At 35.5% G+C, this 19200-nt stretch overlaps 2 protein-coding genes across 5 annotated transcripts; one reads left to right on the top strand and one right to left on the bottom strand.

The window, feature by feature from the left end:
- Window positions 1–220: 220 nt before the first annotated feature.
- LOC131656275 (UDP-glucose:glycoprotein glucosyltransferase-like) lies at window positions 221–3584 on the bottom strand. 4 transcript variants are annotated; one of them, XR_009300047.1, is made up of 9 exons: window positions 3247–3584; window positions 2853–3019; window positions 2477–2624; window positions 2164–2252; window positions 1679–2031; window positions 1490–1579; window positions 724–921; window positions 553–648; window positions 221–456 (listed from the first exon to the last, which is right to left on the bottom strand). XR_009300047.1 is itself a non-coding variant. In XM_058926019.1 (8 exons), the coding sequence occupies exons 5-8, from the start codon at window positions 1763–1765 to the stop codon at window positions 397–399; spliced, it is 333 nt and encodes a 110-aa protein (XP_058782002.1). In that variant the 5' UTR covers window positions 1766–2031; window positions 2127–2252; window positions 2477–2624; window positions 2853–3019; window positions 3247–3584; the 3' UTR covers window positions 221–396. The 4 variants fall into 4 exon arrangements, 3 of the variants coding, with proteins under 3 accessions (XP_058782002.1, XP_058782001.1, XP_058782003.1); XM_058926019.1 differs by lacking the exon at window positions 724–921 and having other exon boundaries at window positions 2127–2252; XM_058926018.1 differs by lacking the exon at window positions 724–921.
- A 13128-nt stretch (window positions 3585–16712) lies between these two features.
- On the top strand, window positions 16713–18682 carry LOC131658478 (uncharacterized). Its single transcript, XM_058927767.1, has 2 exons — window positions 16713–17993; window positions 18047–18682. Exons 1-2 carry the CDS (start codon window positions 16713–16715, stop codon window positions 18680–18682), a joined length of 1917 nt encoding a protein of 638 aa, XP_058783750.1.
- The last annotated feature ends 518 nt before the right edge of the window (window positions 18683–19200 follow it).

Genomic DNA, 19200 nt, shown 5'->3' with positions numbered 1-19200 from the left:
CTGTTTTAACCTATAATATTTTTTTTACATAATTTTCCATACAAGTTTCAAATACCACACAGACCATCGTTATTTTGCACATTTTTCCCACACCACAGAGACCACATTTATGTCACTATTTGCATATTTTTCTAACCACTGAAGGATATAATTTCATTGCACCAAATAGCTAAGATGCATATATATATTCTTCAAAATTTACAAAATTATTAATCTATGATACACAAGTGTACAAAATTATAAGAAAGTTTACACACGGTGGACTACTACAAAATAACAAAACAACAAAACAACAAAATTACCAACTTGCATCCACGAAAAATGAGTTGTAGCTTCTGAAGACAGCACCAAAATTACATTTGTTGAAAATAAACAATAACACTAATTACATTTTTCTCAACAGAGTCGCAAATCATACAAATCATCTTGTGTTAATTTTGTAGGGTCATCAAATACCTACAATACATAAATAACAATGTAGAGTTATTCTTTGAAAATTCACATTAAGTTGCAAAACGCAAAGTAAATAACAAATTAAAGTTATTTTATTACCTGCATCCAAGATTCGGTTATATTGGCAGAGACAATATCCAACATATTTTTCATCACATAGTGCTCACAATCATTAGAATTATGTTGTTTCTTTGTCTACAAATGAATGACATATTTAGTGAATAATTATCATAAAATTAAATATAGAATTATAATTTACATCACACTTACATTGGATGAAGCCATGTAGCTTTTTTTTATTGTCATTTGCAAATTGATTCAAAAGCACTTATAAAGAAAAAAATCCATATAAGAAGAATAAGGAAAGACGACATCCAGGAATAAAATTTTATATGCCCAAATAGGCCATTTGTATGTGATTAGTTCATATTCAAAACCATACTCTTTGGACATGTGGGGAATCAGATCCTGTACAAATGACAACGAAAATAGTTAAGTATGTCAATCACACTTGTTAATTTAAATGTTACTTATATACTAGTTAGTTTAGATGTTCACTTAATAATATTGATGAGTGTTTTGTGGCATCTAAGCTATATGTAAAGCATATTAGACAATGGATTAAAGTGTGCAAGAAAGTCAAACTTATAAAAGAGAAATCTCATGCAAGGCATGTTTACTACTTAATACCCTCTTCATGTGGAGAGCCGAACACGGGTTAAACCTCCAATTATCATGCATGTACGTGGAATATTATTCTAACACTTGTGATGAACAAGCTTTTTAAAATATGTGATGAGTAAGCTTTTTAAAGTCAACATTGGACTAAAAAGCTTTATAAATTCTACTTTGATTTTCCGATATAAAAGAAGAAGAATCATTTAACCTTAAAATAATTACACCAAGTTTGATAATTTTTTACTCAGAAGTCCCGAAACAAGGTCTTCAATTAAATCTAGCAAGAGAAGAATGAATTCACGCAAAAGAAACAGAATGGAGAAACTTATAAAAATTAAATATATAAAGTATAACTCACGGGTGATTTGCTTTCAGCATTTTTCGATTGTTCATTGCTACTGATGAAACCAGAAGCCCATTTTAGTATGTTAGAATTCCAGCTACTTCCCTATAAAAACAAGTGTCAAGATTTGGATTTGAATAATAATGTTTTCTTTCTTTTGCTCTGCCACGAATTTCAAAATAAATTTAAAAAACAAGCACTCACTTTCTTATCTTGCCGATCGTCATCATCTTCATCATCAGGAATGAGCAATTTCTCATCTTCCTTGCCCTTTCTTTTCACTACTTCCATATGAACTACTTTACCCCGTAAACTGTTAATAGTGATGAGTTTTGATGATTGTCTATTCTTACTTCCATCATCAACTTCCTTAAAAATATAGAGCTCAGAACTTCTACCAGGAGCAAGCTACAAGAACCAAACACCAGGAGCAACTTTCATTTGCCAATAACCAAGATTGGCCATCACAATGGTATCATCTAAATGCGGTGAAGTTTTGGTTCCAAGAATCAGCTGAAGACCTCATGTAGGATCGTGATCTTTCTCAGAGCAATGACCTGATTCGATGAACAATAGATAAGAGTGCCAACGGATTCAGAGGAACAATACTTAATGCTATTTAATTACAAATGACAACATCGGAAAGAATTACCAGCTTATATCTTAAAATAAAAGCAATGAAATTTTACCTGTGAGGAAAAGAGCTTCCAGTTCAAAAGCTGCTTGTAGTGTTCTTGTGTCACCAAGGTTCTCAAGCATAATATTATCCCGGTCATGACTGCAGAATGAGAAATCACATTAAGGACAAACATGTTATAGTTACGCCACAAGGACAAAATTGTCTTTTCGAATTACATGTATCATACACAATATTTACAATTCTCTTATCCTTTTTTGATCCCAATGACTTCAGAAGACTCTTAAAGAAGGTTTAACTTAGGTAATGGAAAACCAAAATATTTAAGAAATAAAATATAAATAGAACCATAGATATCAACTGACCATAGGATTCAGTACAATCCTCATGCTGGGCTTAATGTATTTCCAAAAAACTCGAAGAATTCCAGACAACTTCTGGCTGGTTGGACTTAAAGGATCCAGAACTGCGTCAATATGAATGCTAGAATTTTCATTGTTTAGAATAATGGCACTGCATAGAACAACCAACCGTAAAAAAATATTACCTACATATTTCATATAACTATATAATTAAAACTTCAGTCAACAACCTAAAAATGAATAAACCTTTAAGAAGATACCATCAAAGTGTTATCAATAAGTCTCATTAGTGTAAACTTTCACTATTACTGAACAATAAAGAATGTCACTGAAAGGCTATATTGAGTTCAGAACAGGGAAAAGCGGCCAGAAGAACTACCTCACTCAAATGGCTTCTCACTTCATCAGCAGAAAATTCTGAGAGGGAAGATCTAAAGCTCTCAGATGGTAACCCGTTAGACTCAGCAAGCTTCCCAATCTCGTCAATAAATGCTTGGGTCCCATCAACTTCCACACGAGATGTAAGGATGTATTTCTGTTGATAGACTGAGCACATAAAACCACACATTCATACAATAGATTTAAAACTGTGCATAAACTTAGAAAATAAATGCATAAAACTGCAAAATCAAATAGACAAATGCCAATCAATCTATTATTTGGATAGTTGAACTTCTAAATTCATGGCATATACTCCATTTGAAAATATTTGAAAATAGGGAATGTATTCCCTAAGATTCTGCAAGGAGTGAAAAAAAGTAAAAAGAACTTACAGGAAATCGGAGATGCAGCAACGGGGACAGATCACGGCCACTGTGTGTGACGGCTAGTGACGGTGGCGATTGAGTTTGAAGGATTTTGGGAATTAGGGTTTTCTAAAGAGAGATTGAACTTTGTAAATTTGATTATGGTCGTCGGAGAAGAAGGGCGGTGACGACAAGATGGTGTTCGTCGGCGGAGGTAAGGTCGTCTTCGAAGAGAGGGTCGAAGGGAGGGTCGCAGGTTCAGCAGAAGAAGAAAGAAGAAACACGAAATATTTTGTGTGGTGGAAAGGAGGCTAGGGTTTTAGGGGAAAATAATGAGAGACATTTCCCATCGGTTTGTAGATGGACCGAAGTAAATATCCTTGCTGTTGGACATTTTCCATCGGGTTTATTAAGGGACCGATATAAAGGCCCATGAAGTAAAACATTTCCTATCGGTTACTTAATTAACTGATGTAAAATTCTTTATAACACTATTTCATTTTATTTACGAAACTGCCACCGTGTTATTTTTCCCATCATTGGAATTAAATGTCTGATGTAAAATCACTAAATCAATTTTTTTTCACATCAAATTGTTATAAAATCTGATGTAAAATCCTTTGACAAATATTTTTCACATCAATTATCTTCATACCTGATGTAAAATCTTGTAATCAAATGTCTTATTTTTAGTAGTGATATGAATATGTTTTAGTAAATTTAGATTAATATAACAAATATCTACCATAATTAAGCATATGTTGATGCTTTATTTCAACTCGATTATTTTGTTGTGGAGTTTAACACATGATTTTTGGTGGATTATATATTTAGAAGCATAAAAAATGGTTAACATAAATTCATGTCCGTTATCAATTCTTGTAACTTTTGGTGTGATATGATATTGTGTTTAAATTGTCGCCATTTTATTTTATAGAAACATTTTTAATATCTTTCATATCAATTTAAACTGATGTTAAATTTTAATTTTTATATTTTTTACAACAGTTATATTGTGATATTGTCTATAAAAAAATTGGGGATTCTTGTTTTTCATCTATTGTTATTCAATTTTTTTTAGTCTTTTTAATCTATCATGAATAACATTCTATAAGTAAATAATTAATTGTATGAAACTATTATCATTAAAAATATTATGTATTTAGAAAGATAAATATTCATACATCAATCTTAAATAAAATAGTTTTAAACATTCAAAAACTAATAATTAGTTGTATAAAACTATTACAATTATATATGAATAATTTCTATTTGATTTAGAAACCATGTATCGCAAAATAGTTAAAGGAACTCACGTCCAATGCAACATCTGACATATCCAAATGCAGTTTGAAGATTCTCAGGTGCTGCATCTCCAAATGTAGCATATCCCATGCAACCACAAAACCTGTAAAATATTATGGTCACTACAATACTTATTTTAGTTTTTTCTTCGTCAATTTTGTCTCGCATGGTGGGGATTTCAATGTATCTTGGATTAAGAATATTAGATTTATATAAATCATCTTCCAAATAATATGAATAAACTCATATCTACATTATGACACCACTATATTAAAAAAGATTCAAGCCATGTCATTCAATTTCCTATTGTAGCAATGAAGAGAAAAGAATAATTATTTAAATATATAATTAAAAATATTGGATTAGAATTTATAGTCCCAATTATTTTAATAAAACAAAAGTTCACAAATAGAGATGAAATTAGTCGTATATAGTTTAGCAGAATATGCTTTATAGTTTAACCTTTTGATAACATGCTTTTACCACTAATTATATAGAACATTCCCAATTATTATTTCTCTATAACTCAACTAACTCTATACATACTTGAGATGTTATCTTTGTAGAGGATCAATGCATATCTGGCTTTCCATACATGAACTGTCTTTTTAAGATAAAATAATATAAGTCATAGGTTATACTCTTCATAAGCTAGTTTGTAAGTACTTGCAGAAAATAAAGAGAATAAAGTGGGATAGGAAAAGACAGAGACATGGATATGTTAATTGTGTGAATAAAGCGGTGAAGATTAAGATAAATTATTACAACATATACTACATGAAGCACCAAATCAGAGATTTTAATGTAGAAAACATGTAGTTTATGTCATATTTTTATAATGATTGTAATTAATATGCTTGGGAAATCAAATATGGTGTAGAAATGGTGTTAGTATACATTGTTTACATATAATAAAAAAACTAGCCCAAAAGATAATTTGACTTAGACTAAGAGGTTGCGTTTTATTTTTGTCCTATGCATAACCCAATTGAGCTTGTTTCCCTTTTGTTTGTTTTAACCATAATTAATAACCCTTGCTCTAAACACTTTTTTACCCTACTTAAAGTTAGAAGGATTACGTCTTGAAAACTTGTTTAATTTAAGTTTGGAGTTGATGTTGGAATAAAAAGTAATAACTTTGGGGTATCAATTTATAAATTGAGGATATTAAGTGAATAAGAGCATAATCTGCAAAGAAAAGTAAGTAAGTTGATAAATCATCTAACCTGAAAATAAAAAACAGAGGATTCAAAAAGGAAAAGTTGAAAAATCAACGAAAGAAAAAGAGAGAATAAAAAAGAAAGAACGAAGAAATCAAAACGTTGAACATTTCGACTAAGTCAAAAAGAAAAATTTACTCACTTGTAGAAGAAAGAAGTATCCTAAAAAAATTTAAATTATACATAGTTAATGAGAATAACCCAACAAACTTCAATATATATATATATATATATATATATATATATATATATATATATATATATATATATATATATATATATATATATATATATATATATATATATATAATTCAAACATATCGTATAATAGTGCATACTGCAAATTTTGAGCAATAAACACATGATATACTTGGTGAGAGTGTGTAGAGAGGTGACATCCAAGATAGTATCATCAAGTGGAGATGCAGAAGATCAATCAAACTTGATAAAACTATAAAGCTCAAAGTATTGATAAGAGAAGGTCACAAAAGAATAAGTGAGGTATGAAACTCTTAATTCATTTTAAAGTTGGTATGCTAGAAAATTTTCTTTTAAAAGTTGCTCAAGGACGAGAAACAAATTAAGTTTGAGGTTATGATTAGTCACCATTTTTACTAAGTTGTATCCAAGTATTTGCATCAAACTCATAACCATTTATTGTTTCTAAGTAGTAAATTTAGTAAAATTTACACGAATAATAAAAAAATGACGTTTCTAAAGATTTAATGATTTTTTTTTGATAATATGTCATTTTAAAAAGGTTTAACCTATTTTGTAGGTCTCATGAAGTCAAATAAAAGCTTAAATTTTAAGAAAGATTCACAAATTTCATTTTCATCACATTTTACATCATGGTGTATGTGTGGTCTTTTGAGCATATCTAGGGCGTTGTAATTTTGAATGATATGCGACCGAAAGAAAATGAAAGTTAACATCCATAACTATAACTCTCATGAAGAATTCAAAGGCTAAATCATCTATGTTTATATGTGTATGCAAGCTTACATAAGGGTATGGGGTTATCCATCCAAGTATCCAGATGCCCAAATCTAGTCCATGCGTTAGACAAAACATATGAAAAGAGCTTCTTGACCTCCAAGCGCATATGCAAGCATTTAGATGCCCCAGACACATATGGCAAGCATCTAGGCTCCAAAATTAGTATGTACGTCCACTTTCGAATATGTATTTAGAAAAGCTTATTTTTCTCATAGATTTTTGGATTTTGGCGGTAAGGAGGGGAGCATATTTCAACGGGATTCTGATTTGAATCTTCCTCGTTATCGATTTACGTGTAAAATTTATAATTCTTTCAATGTATTTTGTTAGGATTATGAGAAGTTGAAAAATTTAGTGCAAAATATGATTCACTGTCATTGATGCATTTTGTAAACCTGGATTGATTCTAGTAGCGATTAAGTAGTTTATTTCAATTTAATTTATTCTTATCTACTCTTAATGCTTTTTACTTTCTAACAGATTGTTGATTGAAATACGGTTACCTGTTAGAAAGGAATTTCATCAAGTAACGCTTGATAGGAATTTTCTTTCTAGTTATCACCTAGGCCTAGGGATAATACCATGAAATTGTATTGTCCATGTTAATTGAATGCTTTGTTTATTTGTGATTCACTAATATCCATTGGGAATTAATTTAAGATCAAAGGTTTATCCTATAAGGAATTAGAGGTAAATATTATATGGAGGCAGTAATCACTGGGAATAATAATTAACTAGAACAAGTTCAATTTAGGGTACAAAGAGACTCAAAGTCAAACTTGCATCCCTGACATGTTAGTGAGTACACTTTCCTTGTAGAAATGTTTTGAATAATGTCAAAACTAAGACACATAGTATGTGTATATACTGGACCTTATTCTATGTGTCTAAATGTGCATTTTAACCTTGGGACACTTAAAATCAGTCTAGAAATGTTTTATAAGTTAAAATTAAGTTTTTATATGAAAAAACTAGTGCATAGGTCGACACATGCATAAACAAATCAACACATGTTGAGTGTTTTTGCAAAATCTGACTCTCTGGTCAGCATAGGTCGACACATACGAGTTTTAAGTCGACATATAAACAACACATGTCAACACATACGGATTTCAGGTAGACACATAGACAACACAGGTCAACACATACGAATTTCAGGTTGACACATAGAAAGTAGAAGTCAACACATATGGTCTAGAGGTCAACACATCCTGTGCATATTTCCAATAACTTGTAAAATTTTCTAAGTATGGTTTTTCAATTATTTTCTCACTTACACACACTCATATATATAGACATTCATACATCTTTTACAAAGGTGAAACCAAATAATATACAAAGATATTTTCATCATCTTCAACCTCTCTATATGTATACACACAACAATTACACATAATCATTTTTGTTGGGTTCCATCTAGATTTATATTCATAAGGTCCACTTTAAGATTTGTAAATTAAATTGGTTTGAAAATTCTTTAGAGGTTTCATTGATAAAAATAGTTGGGGTTTTCCCTCCAAGATCAAGGTTGATTTGGGGGATTTTGTGCAACTTCTACTTAAGAACCTCCTAGATATGAGATCCCACTCTCACTTCTTACAACAAATCACCGCAATAATAAACCAGTCCGAATCCCAGTTACTGTTTCAAAATAGTCAAAATCCTAGTGACAAAACAAAACAGTCACAATTTAGTGGTAAATACCAATCACAATCCCAGTGACTAGTAACCAAAACAAAGAACCAAACAAAAGATTACACTTCCTGTGAGATATTGGATCGAACTCTAGTATGGTCGAAGGGTAGCTTCTTGGTTCGACAGGATTAAGCATGAAGTCGAAGGTTGTTCACATGCTTGTGTCGAAGATGCTAGGGTTGTTAGCATGTTAAATTAGGTTTTAGTGTTTAAACCCTAATTTGTTAAGTTAGCTTGTTTATAAAGTTGGCTTGTGTAATGGGCCTTATGGAAAAAGCCCATTAGTTAGTATGTTAGGTTTTATTATAAATAGCATACTAGTCTCCCATCATTGCTAAGCTGCAAATCCTAATTTAGGGTGAGAGAGGTTATTTGTTATTCTTGTAAACTTGTAATCTTGTTTTAAGAGAAAGTAAAAGAATAGCAGTTATAACCAATTCTTGTGTTCTTGACATTGTTTTTCACAACAAATTGGTGCAGTGAGCATGGAGAAGATGCCTTCAACAAAGTATGAGATTGAAAAGTTCACCGGAGTGAATGATTTCGGTTAGTGGTGCTTGAAGATGAAAGCCCTACTGGTTCAGCAGGGTTGCTTGGAAGCGTTGAAGGGAGAGGCAGCCATGAATGCAGAATTGACGACAGAGGAGAAGACGAATATGATCGAGAAAGCACACAGCACAATTTTGTTGAGCCTTGGTGATAAGGTTTTTCGGCAGGTATCAAAGGAGACGACGGCATCAGGGTTATGGGTGAAACTTGAAAGTTTGTACATGACCAAATCGCTGATAAATCGACTCTACCTGAAGCAAGCTTTGTATTCATTCAAGATGATTGAAGAAAAAGTGTTGGCTAAGCAGTTGGATATGTTTAACAAGCTGATTCTTGATCTTGAAAATATTGATGTGAAGATCGATGATGAAGATCAAGCGCTGTTACTATTGTGTTCTTTGCCTCGATCGCATGGTCACTTCAAAGAAACTCTCTTGTATGGAAGGGAATCCCTGACGTTTGAGGAAGTTCAATCAGCCTTGTATTCTAAGGACTTGAATGAACTAAAGGAGCATAAACCTTCGACAGTTGGTGAAGGTTTGGCCGTTAAAGGAAAATTCTTTCAAAAGGATGGTAAGTCCGATAAGAAGAAAGGAAAAAGTCAGTCGAAGTCTTATAGTGGTGAAGCATCTGGAATTCGATGCTATCATTGTAAAAAGGAGGGTCACACGAGAAAGGTGCGCCCTGAACGCCTGAAAGATCATGGAGGTAAGGATAATGGCAATGCATCCATTGTTCAAGATGATTTTGAATCACCTGATGTCCTTGTGGTTTCGAGCAGTGACTCTAGGAAGGAGTGGATTATGGATTCAGGTTGCACTTGGCACATGACTCCAAACAAAGACTTGTTCGCGGAATTATGTGATCTAGATGGTGGTTCAGTACTGCTGGGAAACAACAAAGCTTGCAAGATTGCAGGTGTTGGATCTATGAGATTCAAGCTCCATGATGAGTCAATAAGATTGTTGACTGAAGTCAGGTATGTTCCTGATTTGAAGAGAAATCTGCTTTCTCTTAGTGAATTCGACAAGAAAGGATATGTTTTCCAAGGAGAGAAAAGTATCCTAAGAGTCATGAAGGGGTCGAAGGAAGTCTTGAGAGGCCTGAAGAAACAAGGCTTGTATACCCTTGAGGCTGAAGTTGTAAGTGGTTCGACAAATGTTGCATCCATGAAACCTTTGTCGAAGACATAAATCTGGCACATGATATTGGTCCATGTCAGTGAAAGGGGTCTGGTCGAATTAGGGAAAAAAATCTGCTTGGTGGAGACAAAGTCGAGAAGCTGAAGTTTTGTGAACCCTGTGTGATTGGAAAATCTTGCAGAGTGAAGTTTAACAAAGGCAAACAAAGAACACATGGATCCCTTGATTACATCCATGTTGATCTTTGGGGGCCTGCAAGGTGTCCATCACATTCAGGAGCAAGGTATTTTCTATCCATAGTTGATGATTATTCCAGAAAGTTATGGGTATTCATCCAGAAGACTAAGGATGAAACGTTTGAGAATTTCAAAAGTTGGAATACTCTAGTAGGAAATCAGACTGGCAGGAAGGTCAAGAGATTGAGAATCTATAATGGCCTTGAATTTTGCAATGAAGCATTCAATAGCTTTTGTGATGACTCTGGTATTGCAAGGCACAAAACTACTGCAGGTACTCCACAGCAAAATGGTTTGGCTGAAAGGTTTAATCGAACTATTTTGGAGAGAGTCAGATGCATGTTGACTAGTGTGGGGTTAAAGAAGGTGTTCTGGGCTGAGGCTGTTTCGACAGCAACATATTTGATAAACATATGTCCTTCGACATCGTTAGATATTGTAGATGTTGTTGATTGGCTGTAATTTTTGGTAAAACTCATTGTGATTTTATCATGTCAAAACTGATGTCATGACATGTATTGAAGCCTTTATTTGTGCAGGCCTTTACCTGATGTCAAGGCCGATGTCATGACATCCGTAGGTGCTACATATTATTCTGTTACTAATTCTGTAGGTGTGATCTGTTACGATATGCGCTTTATTTGGAAATATTGGACTGAGCCTTACTTGGAAATATTAGATTATGATCTGATTGGACTTTTCAAGAACGTACTTGATTGCTATTATCTTTGGCTCCTTGAATTGTGGAAATTAGTTTAATTAGGTTAAAGACTAATTTGGATCCAAGGCCCAGCTGCTGCGTTTTGAAGACTCTATATATTACTGAAGAAGCTGCAGCCCTAAAATAGTTTTGGAGAGATAGAAGTTGTTTGGTGATTAGGGTTTTTGAAGTTCTAGTTTTCTTGTGAGCCAAACAATCATCGTGATGGTTGTCTTGGTCTAGGTGTTTTTGTTTGTGTTGTAAGAGGTACTTGAAGCTTTTAAGCAAGAGTACCATTGTACTTGATTGAAGCTTTTAAGCAAGATCAAGTTGTGTCCTTGAAGTGTGTCTTCTTTTCATATTTATTGAGTGTTATTCATCACTGCTGTGATTGAGGGGGAGCGAGTAGGATCTCTGATCTAAGTAGCTTAGATTGAAGTTGCATTGGGTAGATATTAAGGTAAAGGTGTAGTCTTGATGTGTATTACTCTGAATTGATACTACTTATAGTGGACTTCCTCCCTGGCTTGGTAGCCCCCAGACGTAGGTGTATTTGCACCGAACTGGGTTAACAAATCACTTGTGTTATTTGTTTTATTTCTTGTTCATTATTATAGAATTGTTCAGATAGGTAATGTCGTGACATCCTTTTCGACATCACGTATCTGATTCCAGAATTTCAATTGGCATCAGAGCAGGCACCCTGCCTGTTTGGTTTACTGGGTGAGATCTAGGGACAATATTTTCTGGTACTATGGACAAGGAAGGTGGTGGATTTGTGATTAGACCACCCATTCTGGATGGTTCCAATTATGATTATTGGAAGCCTCGCATGGTGGCTTTTCTGAAATCCGTGAATAGTAAAGCATGGAGAGCTGTAAACAAAGGATGGGAACATCCTGTCACTACTGATAAAGATGGCAAGAAAACTCTTAAACCGGAGGAAGAATGGGACAAAGATGAGGAGGCATTGGCGCTTGGCAACTCTAAAGCTTTAAATGCTTTATTCAATGGAATTGACAGGAATATATTCAGACTAGTACACCATTGTGAACTAGCCAAAGATGTCTGGGATATCCTCAAGACCACTCATGAAGGTACCTCCAAAGTGAAGATGTCAAGACTTCAGCTGCTAACTACGAAGTTTGAACATCTAAGGATGAAAGATGATGAAAGTATTCAGGATTTTCACATGAATATCCTTGATATTGCTAATACCTCGGGAGGTTTGGGAGAAAAAATGTCTGATGAAAAGCTGGTGAGAAAAATCCTTAGATCCCTGCCTAAGAGATTTGATATGAAAGTTACAGCTATAGAAGAGGCACAGGATATCAGCAAAATGAAGGTAGAAGAGTTAATTGGATCTCTTCAAACCTTTGAGATGGGGATCAGTGACAATTCTGAAAAGAAGAACAAAAGCATAGCTTTTGTGTCCAACTCTCAAGAAGAAGCAGAGGAAAGTAGAGAAGAAAATCTATCTGAATCTATAGCTATGCTTGGTAAACAATTTAACAAAATTATGAGAAGAATGGATCAGAAGCCAAGACCCAATGTTAAGAACATCTCATCTAACACTAGTAGATCTTATGACTCTGGCAGAAGAGCTAAACCAGAAGAAAAGTACAATCACAGCAAAGGAATTCAATGCCATGGATGTGAAGGGTATGGACATATTAGAGCTGAATGTCCTACTTATCTCAAGAAACAAAAGAAAGGACTGTCAGTCTCCTGGTCTGATGAAGATTCTGAGAGTGACTTTGAAGAAGAATCAGCCAAACATGTCACAGCCCTTACTGGTGTTTGTAATTCTGATGAAGACTCTAGTGAAGATGAGCTAACCTTTGAAGAACTGGCAGCCTCCTATAGGAAGCTGTGTATCAGAAGTGCTGAAGTCTGTCAACAAGGTGAAAAGCAGAAGAAATACATAGTTCAGTTGGAGGCTGATAACAAAGGACTTAGTAAAACAATATCTGAACTAAACAGTGAAATTATCATGCTACAATCCAAACTTGATCAGATGTCAAAATCTGTAAAAATGTTGAACAGTGGCTCGGATATGTTGGAGGAGATTCTGCAGATTGGAAAGAGTTCAGGAGATATGTCTGGTATAGGTTTTGTTGGTACAAAGAAACATTCCCAAGATGGTAATAGGGCTAAACCTGAAACTGAGATGTTGAACCCGATGTCAAAACATGCTACTCAACATCAAGACAAAAGTAAAATGAAGAGAAAATTTCAAAGATGGAGATGCCATTACTGTGGAAGATTTGGACACATTAAGCCCTTTTGCTTCAGATTATATGGATACCCAGATCAAGCTCCATACTACAGACCTAAGCAGATCATGCCCATCCAGAAGCAACAATGGATACCCAAAAATATGGCTTTAATAGCTCATACATCTCTTAGAGTATCAGCCAAAGAAGATTGGTACTTTGACAGTGGATGTTCCAGACACATGACTGGAATCAAGAATCTGCTTGTTGATATCAAAAATCACTCTACTAGCTATGTAACCTTTGGTGATGGAGCTAAAGGAGAAATCAAAGGAGTTGGAAAACTTGACTGTTCAGGAGTTCCAAATCTAGAGGGTGTTTTGTTGGTCAAGGGCCTGACTGCTAATCTCATAAGCATCAGTCAACTCTGTGACCAAGGATACCAAGTTAACTTCACTAAAACTGAGTGTGTGGTTACTAATGAAGAAAAGGAAGTAGTAATGAGGGGAGTCAGATCCAAAGATAACTGCTACTTGTGGGTGTCTCATGAATCCAGCTATTCAACTGTATGCTCTAAAGAAGAAGAAGCAAAGCTGTGGCACCAAAAACTTGGCCATCTTCATCTAAGAGGTATGAAAAGGATTGTCTCTTTGGAAGCTGTGAGAGGAATTCCTAAGCTTCAAATTGATGAAGGAAGAATATGCGGTGAATGTCAGATAGGAAAACAAACCAGGATGTCACATCCAAAGGTTAGACATCTGACCACTTCCAGAGTTCTAGAACTGCTTCATATGGACTTGATGGGACCAATGCAAATGGAGAGTCTCGGAGGAACGAAATATGCTTATGTGGTTGTGGATGACTACTCCAGATACACTTGGATAAACTTCATCAGAGAAAAGTCAGATGTGTTTGATGTTTTCAAAGATCTGTGTCATAGAATTCAAAGGGAAAAAGAAAATGGTGTTGTGAGAATTAGAAGTGATCATGGAAAGGAATTTGAGAATAAAAAATTTGCTGATTTCTGCTCCTCTGAAGGAATACATCATGAATTTTCATCCCCTATTACTCCACAGCAAAATGGGGTTGTTGAAAGAAAAAATAGAACTATTCAAGAATCAGCCAGAGCTATGATTCATGCTAAGAAACTTCCTATCTACTTCTGGGCTGAAGCCATGAATACTGCTTGCTATGTTCATAATAGAGTTACCTTAAGAAAAGGAACCTCTACCACCCTATATGAGATCTGGAAGGGAAGAAAACCCACTGTCAAATACTTCCATGTGTTTGGTAGTAAGTGTTACATTCTTGCTGATAGAGATCACAGAAGGAAGATGGATTCCAAGAGTGATGAAGGGATTTTTCTGGGCTACTCTACAAACAGTAGAGCCTATAGAGTGTTCAACTCAAGAACCAGAGTAATAATGGAATCCATAAATGTTGTGGTTGATGATGTCCACAGTCAAGCAGATGTCACAGAAGATGTCAAAACATTCTGGGAATTTACAGCTGAAGGATCTACTAAAGAAGATGATTGTAGTCCTACTATCACAGAGTCTGAAGCTGAACCTCCTAACAAAGGTCCATCTATAAGGGTTCAAAAAGATCATCCTAGTGAACTTATTATAGGAAATCTCAACAGTGGAGTTACTACAAGGTCAAGAGAACTAGTTTCAAATTCTTGTTTTGTGTCAAAAATTGAACCTAAGAATGTTAAGGAAGCATTGACAGATGAGTTCTGGATTAATGCTATGCAAGAAGAACTAGGTCAGTTTGAAAGGAATGAAGTATGGGAGCTGGTACCAAGACCTAAAGGTACTAATGTCATTGGAACAAAATGGGTTTACAAGAACAAGTCAGATGAACTGGGAACTATTATCAGAAACAAAGCAAGGCTAGTTGCTCAAGGATACACTCAAGTTGAAGGGATTGACTTTGATGAAACCTTTTCTCCTGTTGCTAGACTTGAGTCAATTAGATTACTGCTAGGAGTTGCTTGTATTCTAAAATTCAAACTATACCAGATGGATGTGAAGAGTGCTTTCTTGAATGGATACTTGAGTGAGGAAGTTTATGTGGAACAACCTAAAGGTTTTGCTGATCCAAACCATCCTGACCATGTGTACAAACTAAGAAAAGATCTTTATGGCCTGAAACAAGCCCCTAGAGCTTGGTATGAGAGACTAACTGAGTTTCTTACTAGTAATGGGTACAGGAAAGGAGGGATAGATAAAACTCTTTTTGTTAAAGATGAAGGAGGAAAGATCCTGATTGCTCAAATCTATGTGGATGATATTGTGTTTGGTGGGATGTCAGACAAGATGACTAGACACTTTGTTGATCAGATGCAATCAGAATTTGAAATGAGTCTAGTTGGAGAATTAACTTATTTTCTTGGGCTGCAAGTTAAACAGATGGAAGACTCAATCTTTCTCTCTCAGAGCAAGTATGATAAAAACATTGTCAAAAAGTTTGGAATGGAAAATGCTACTCACAAAAGAACACCAGCACCTACTCATTTAAAACTGTCCAAAGATGAAAAGGGAACTAGTGTTGATCAAAGTTTATATAGAAGCATGATAGGAAGCCTGCTGTATCTTACAGCCAGTAGACCTAATATTGCCTTTGCTGTTGGGGTGTGTGCTAGGTATCAAGCAGATCCCAAGGTCAGTCACATAAACCAAGTCAAGAGGATCCTGAAATATGTGAATGGTACTTGTGAGTATGGAATGCTCTACTCTCATGGGTGTGAACCTATTCTCACTGGATATTGTGATGCAGATTGGGCTGGAAGTGCTGATGACAGAAAAAGTACTTCAGGAGGATGTTTCTTCTTGGGGAATAATCTTATTTCATGGTTCAGCAAGAAACAAAATTGTGTATCTTTATCCACTGCAGAGGCAGAATACATTGCAGCAGGAAGTAGCTGTTCTCAGCTTGTTTGGATGAAACAAATGTTAACAGAATACAATGTCACACAAGATGTCATGACATTATATTGTGACAACCTAAGTGTCATTAACATTTCAAAGAATCCTATTCAGAATAGCAGGACCAAGCACATTGATATTAGACACCACTACATTAGAGATCTTGTTGAGGATAAAGTAATTGCCTTGGAACATGTTGCTACTAATCTTCAGCTGGCTGATATTTTCACAAAAGCCTTGGATGCAAATCAATTTGAAAATCTAAGAAGTAAGCTAGGCATTTGTCTTTGTGAAGAATTATAGCAATTAACCGGGTGTGGGGCCAACAGAATCCTTCTCTCCAAATATTTGTTATCATTACATATTAAAGTGTATTTTCCCCCTCTTTTACACTTTCTCCAAACGGTTCCCATTCCCACAAAACCTATTTTCGGCATTCACGTTACCTTTCTGATTCGCTGCATTCACAAACCTCTCTCCATCATTCCATTTTCTCTCAACATGTCTCAGAGTTCTCCCTCAAAGAAATCGTCTCCTCCCTCTGAAACAGCATCAGGGTCTAGGGCACCAAATGTGGTGAGTGATCAAGATGTTGTGTTGAATGTTGTGCCATTGAACACTGTTCCAGCTACCGATCCTGTTCGTAGTCTTCCAAGAAAGATGCATGCAAGAAAATCGACTAGTGGGTCTGTTCCAGAAACCTTTTCTGCTCAGGGTAAAGAGGGCTCGGCATATGTTCACAATGCGATCGCAGGTCTTGTCACAAGAATCTTGAATGAAGGACATAAGGTAGAAGGAATATCTGTTCCTTTAGCCCAAGCTCCGGCCTCTGAGAACAGCAGAGACGATCAAGATGATGCTAGCAAAGATCAGGTTGATGTTGAGACATCTGAAGATAACAATGTTGATATCTCTGGTGCTAAAGATGTTGAGACATCTGAAGCTAAAGATGTTGAAACATTTGGAACTCAAGATGCTGAGATTCTTGAAACAGAGAAAGTTGAAGAGGTCCCTGCTACTCCTTCTAAAGTAACTCTTAAAGAAGGCCCTACTGTGAATGATGTGGTGGATCTGGATAGTCTGGCTGATCCTATTGACATTGCTGATGATGAGCTCATATCTAGCATCTCTCATAGAGTCAAGACTCGAAAGGGAAAACAGGTTTGTGATCAACCTCCTTCCAAACCTAAAGCTACTCCTCAAACGAAGGTTACCAAAGAAAAGATCAAGAAGGCCCTTACTGAACCTTCAAAAACTGGGAGCAAGGTTGCTGTGAAGAAGAGGAAAGAAAGAAGTGCTTCTGACCCTGAAGACAATGTCTTAAGTGATGTCCCTGACATCCCTTCAAAGAAAAGGCATGCTGTCACCAAAGCCTCCACTACTGTTCCTGATATTCCCTTGGACAACATCTATCTGCACTATGCTTCAAATGCTATGCAATGGAAGTATGTTTTTCAGCGAAGATTGGCTTTGGAAAGAGAACTTGCAAATGATGCTCTTGAATGTCAAGAAATCATGAAGCTCATCAAATCTGCAGGTTTGCTTAAAACTGTTACCCATTTTTCTAAATGCTATGAAATGCTTGTGAAGGAGTTTATAGTCAATTTATCTCAAGATTGTGCTGATGGGAAAACTAAGGATTTTCATAAGGTGTATGTTATAAGAATGTGTATAGAATTCTCCCCAACTGTTGTTAACCTCTATCTCGGTAGGAATGATGAGGCTCAACCTGAGCTTGAAGTGACTGATAATGAGGTGTGCAAAGTGATCACTGGTGGTAAGGTTAAGAAGTGGCCCATAAAGAGTAAACGGTCTGCTAGTTCTCTTAATGTCAGGTATGCATTGCTACACAAATTGGTGCTGCTAAATGGGTGCCTACCAATCATACATCTACCATTGCAGTTGGCCTAGGAAGATTCATATATGCTGTGGGAACCAAGACTAAGTTTGATTATGGAACTTACATATTTGATCAAATTATGAAGCATGTTGGTACCTCTGCTACAAAGATGCCCATTGCTTTTCCTTCCCTGATATGTGGGATTATTCTTAATCAGTACCCTGGGATTCTGAAAGCTAAAGACTCTGTGTGCAAGAGGGAGAGTGCCTTGTCCTTCCACCATAAGTTGCTCCAAAGATCAGATGACATGACATCTGCTGGGACATCACAAACCAGCAAATCTGTCTCCAAATCCTCCCTTATTGTTGAGCTGAAAGAGACTTGTAAAGAGTTGGACAATAGGAAGATGAAGCTTGAAAAGCTCATTCAGAGTCTTGAGCAGTCTGCAGATGATGACCATGCTGGTGGAAGTGAAGGTGCTAGTAGTGGTGATGATGAAGATAATGGTGCTGATAGTGGTGATGATGAAGAGGCTGAGGATAGTGAAAGTGCTGAAGAGACTGAGAGTAGTGATGCTGGTGAAGAGATTGGTGGCTCTAGTGCTGAAGAAACTGATGAATCTGACAATTAATCCTACTTCTCTTATGCTGTTTCTCTGGTGATTGACTTAGTGTTGTTTTTTTGTACTCTTGTGTGGTTTGGCTCCTTTTATGGCTAAAAAGGGGGAGTAAATGGATGTGTTTTTTTTGGTGTTGTATGGTCTATTTGACTATGGATGTTGGTATTATGTAACAGATGATTAAATAGCTGTTTTCTGGTTTCTCTAGTGATTAAACAAGCTGGTTGTTGTTTACCTCTGCTACAGAATTTATTTTTTTGTATTCTTGGTGTTGTGATCTGCTGCTTGTGCTCTGATATTATATGGTTGCATTTATTCTTGTTTTAGCCAAAAATTAGCCAAAGGGGGAGTTTGTAGATGTTGTTGATTGGCTGTAATTTTTGGTAAAACTCATTGTGATTTTATCATGTCAAAACTGATGTCATGACATGTATTGAAGCCTTTATTTGTGCAGGCCTTTACCTGATGTCAAGGCCGATGTCATGACATCCGTAGGTGCTACATATTATTCTGTTACTAATTCTGTAGGT

Source organism: Vicia villosa, linkage group LG3 (genome assembly GCF_029867415.1).
Source record: "Vicia villosa cultivar HV-30 ecotype Madison, WI linkage group LG3, Vvil1.0, whole genome shotgun sequence".
Taxonomy (NCBI): Eukaryota; Viridiplantae; Streptophyta; class Magnoliopsida; order Fabales; family Fabaceae; genus Vicia; species Vicia villosa.
The sequence above is the reverse complement of the archived record's forward strand: the minus strand, read 5'-3'. Positions and strand labels throughout refer to the sequence as shown.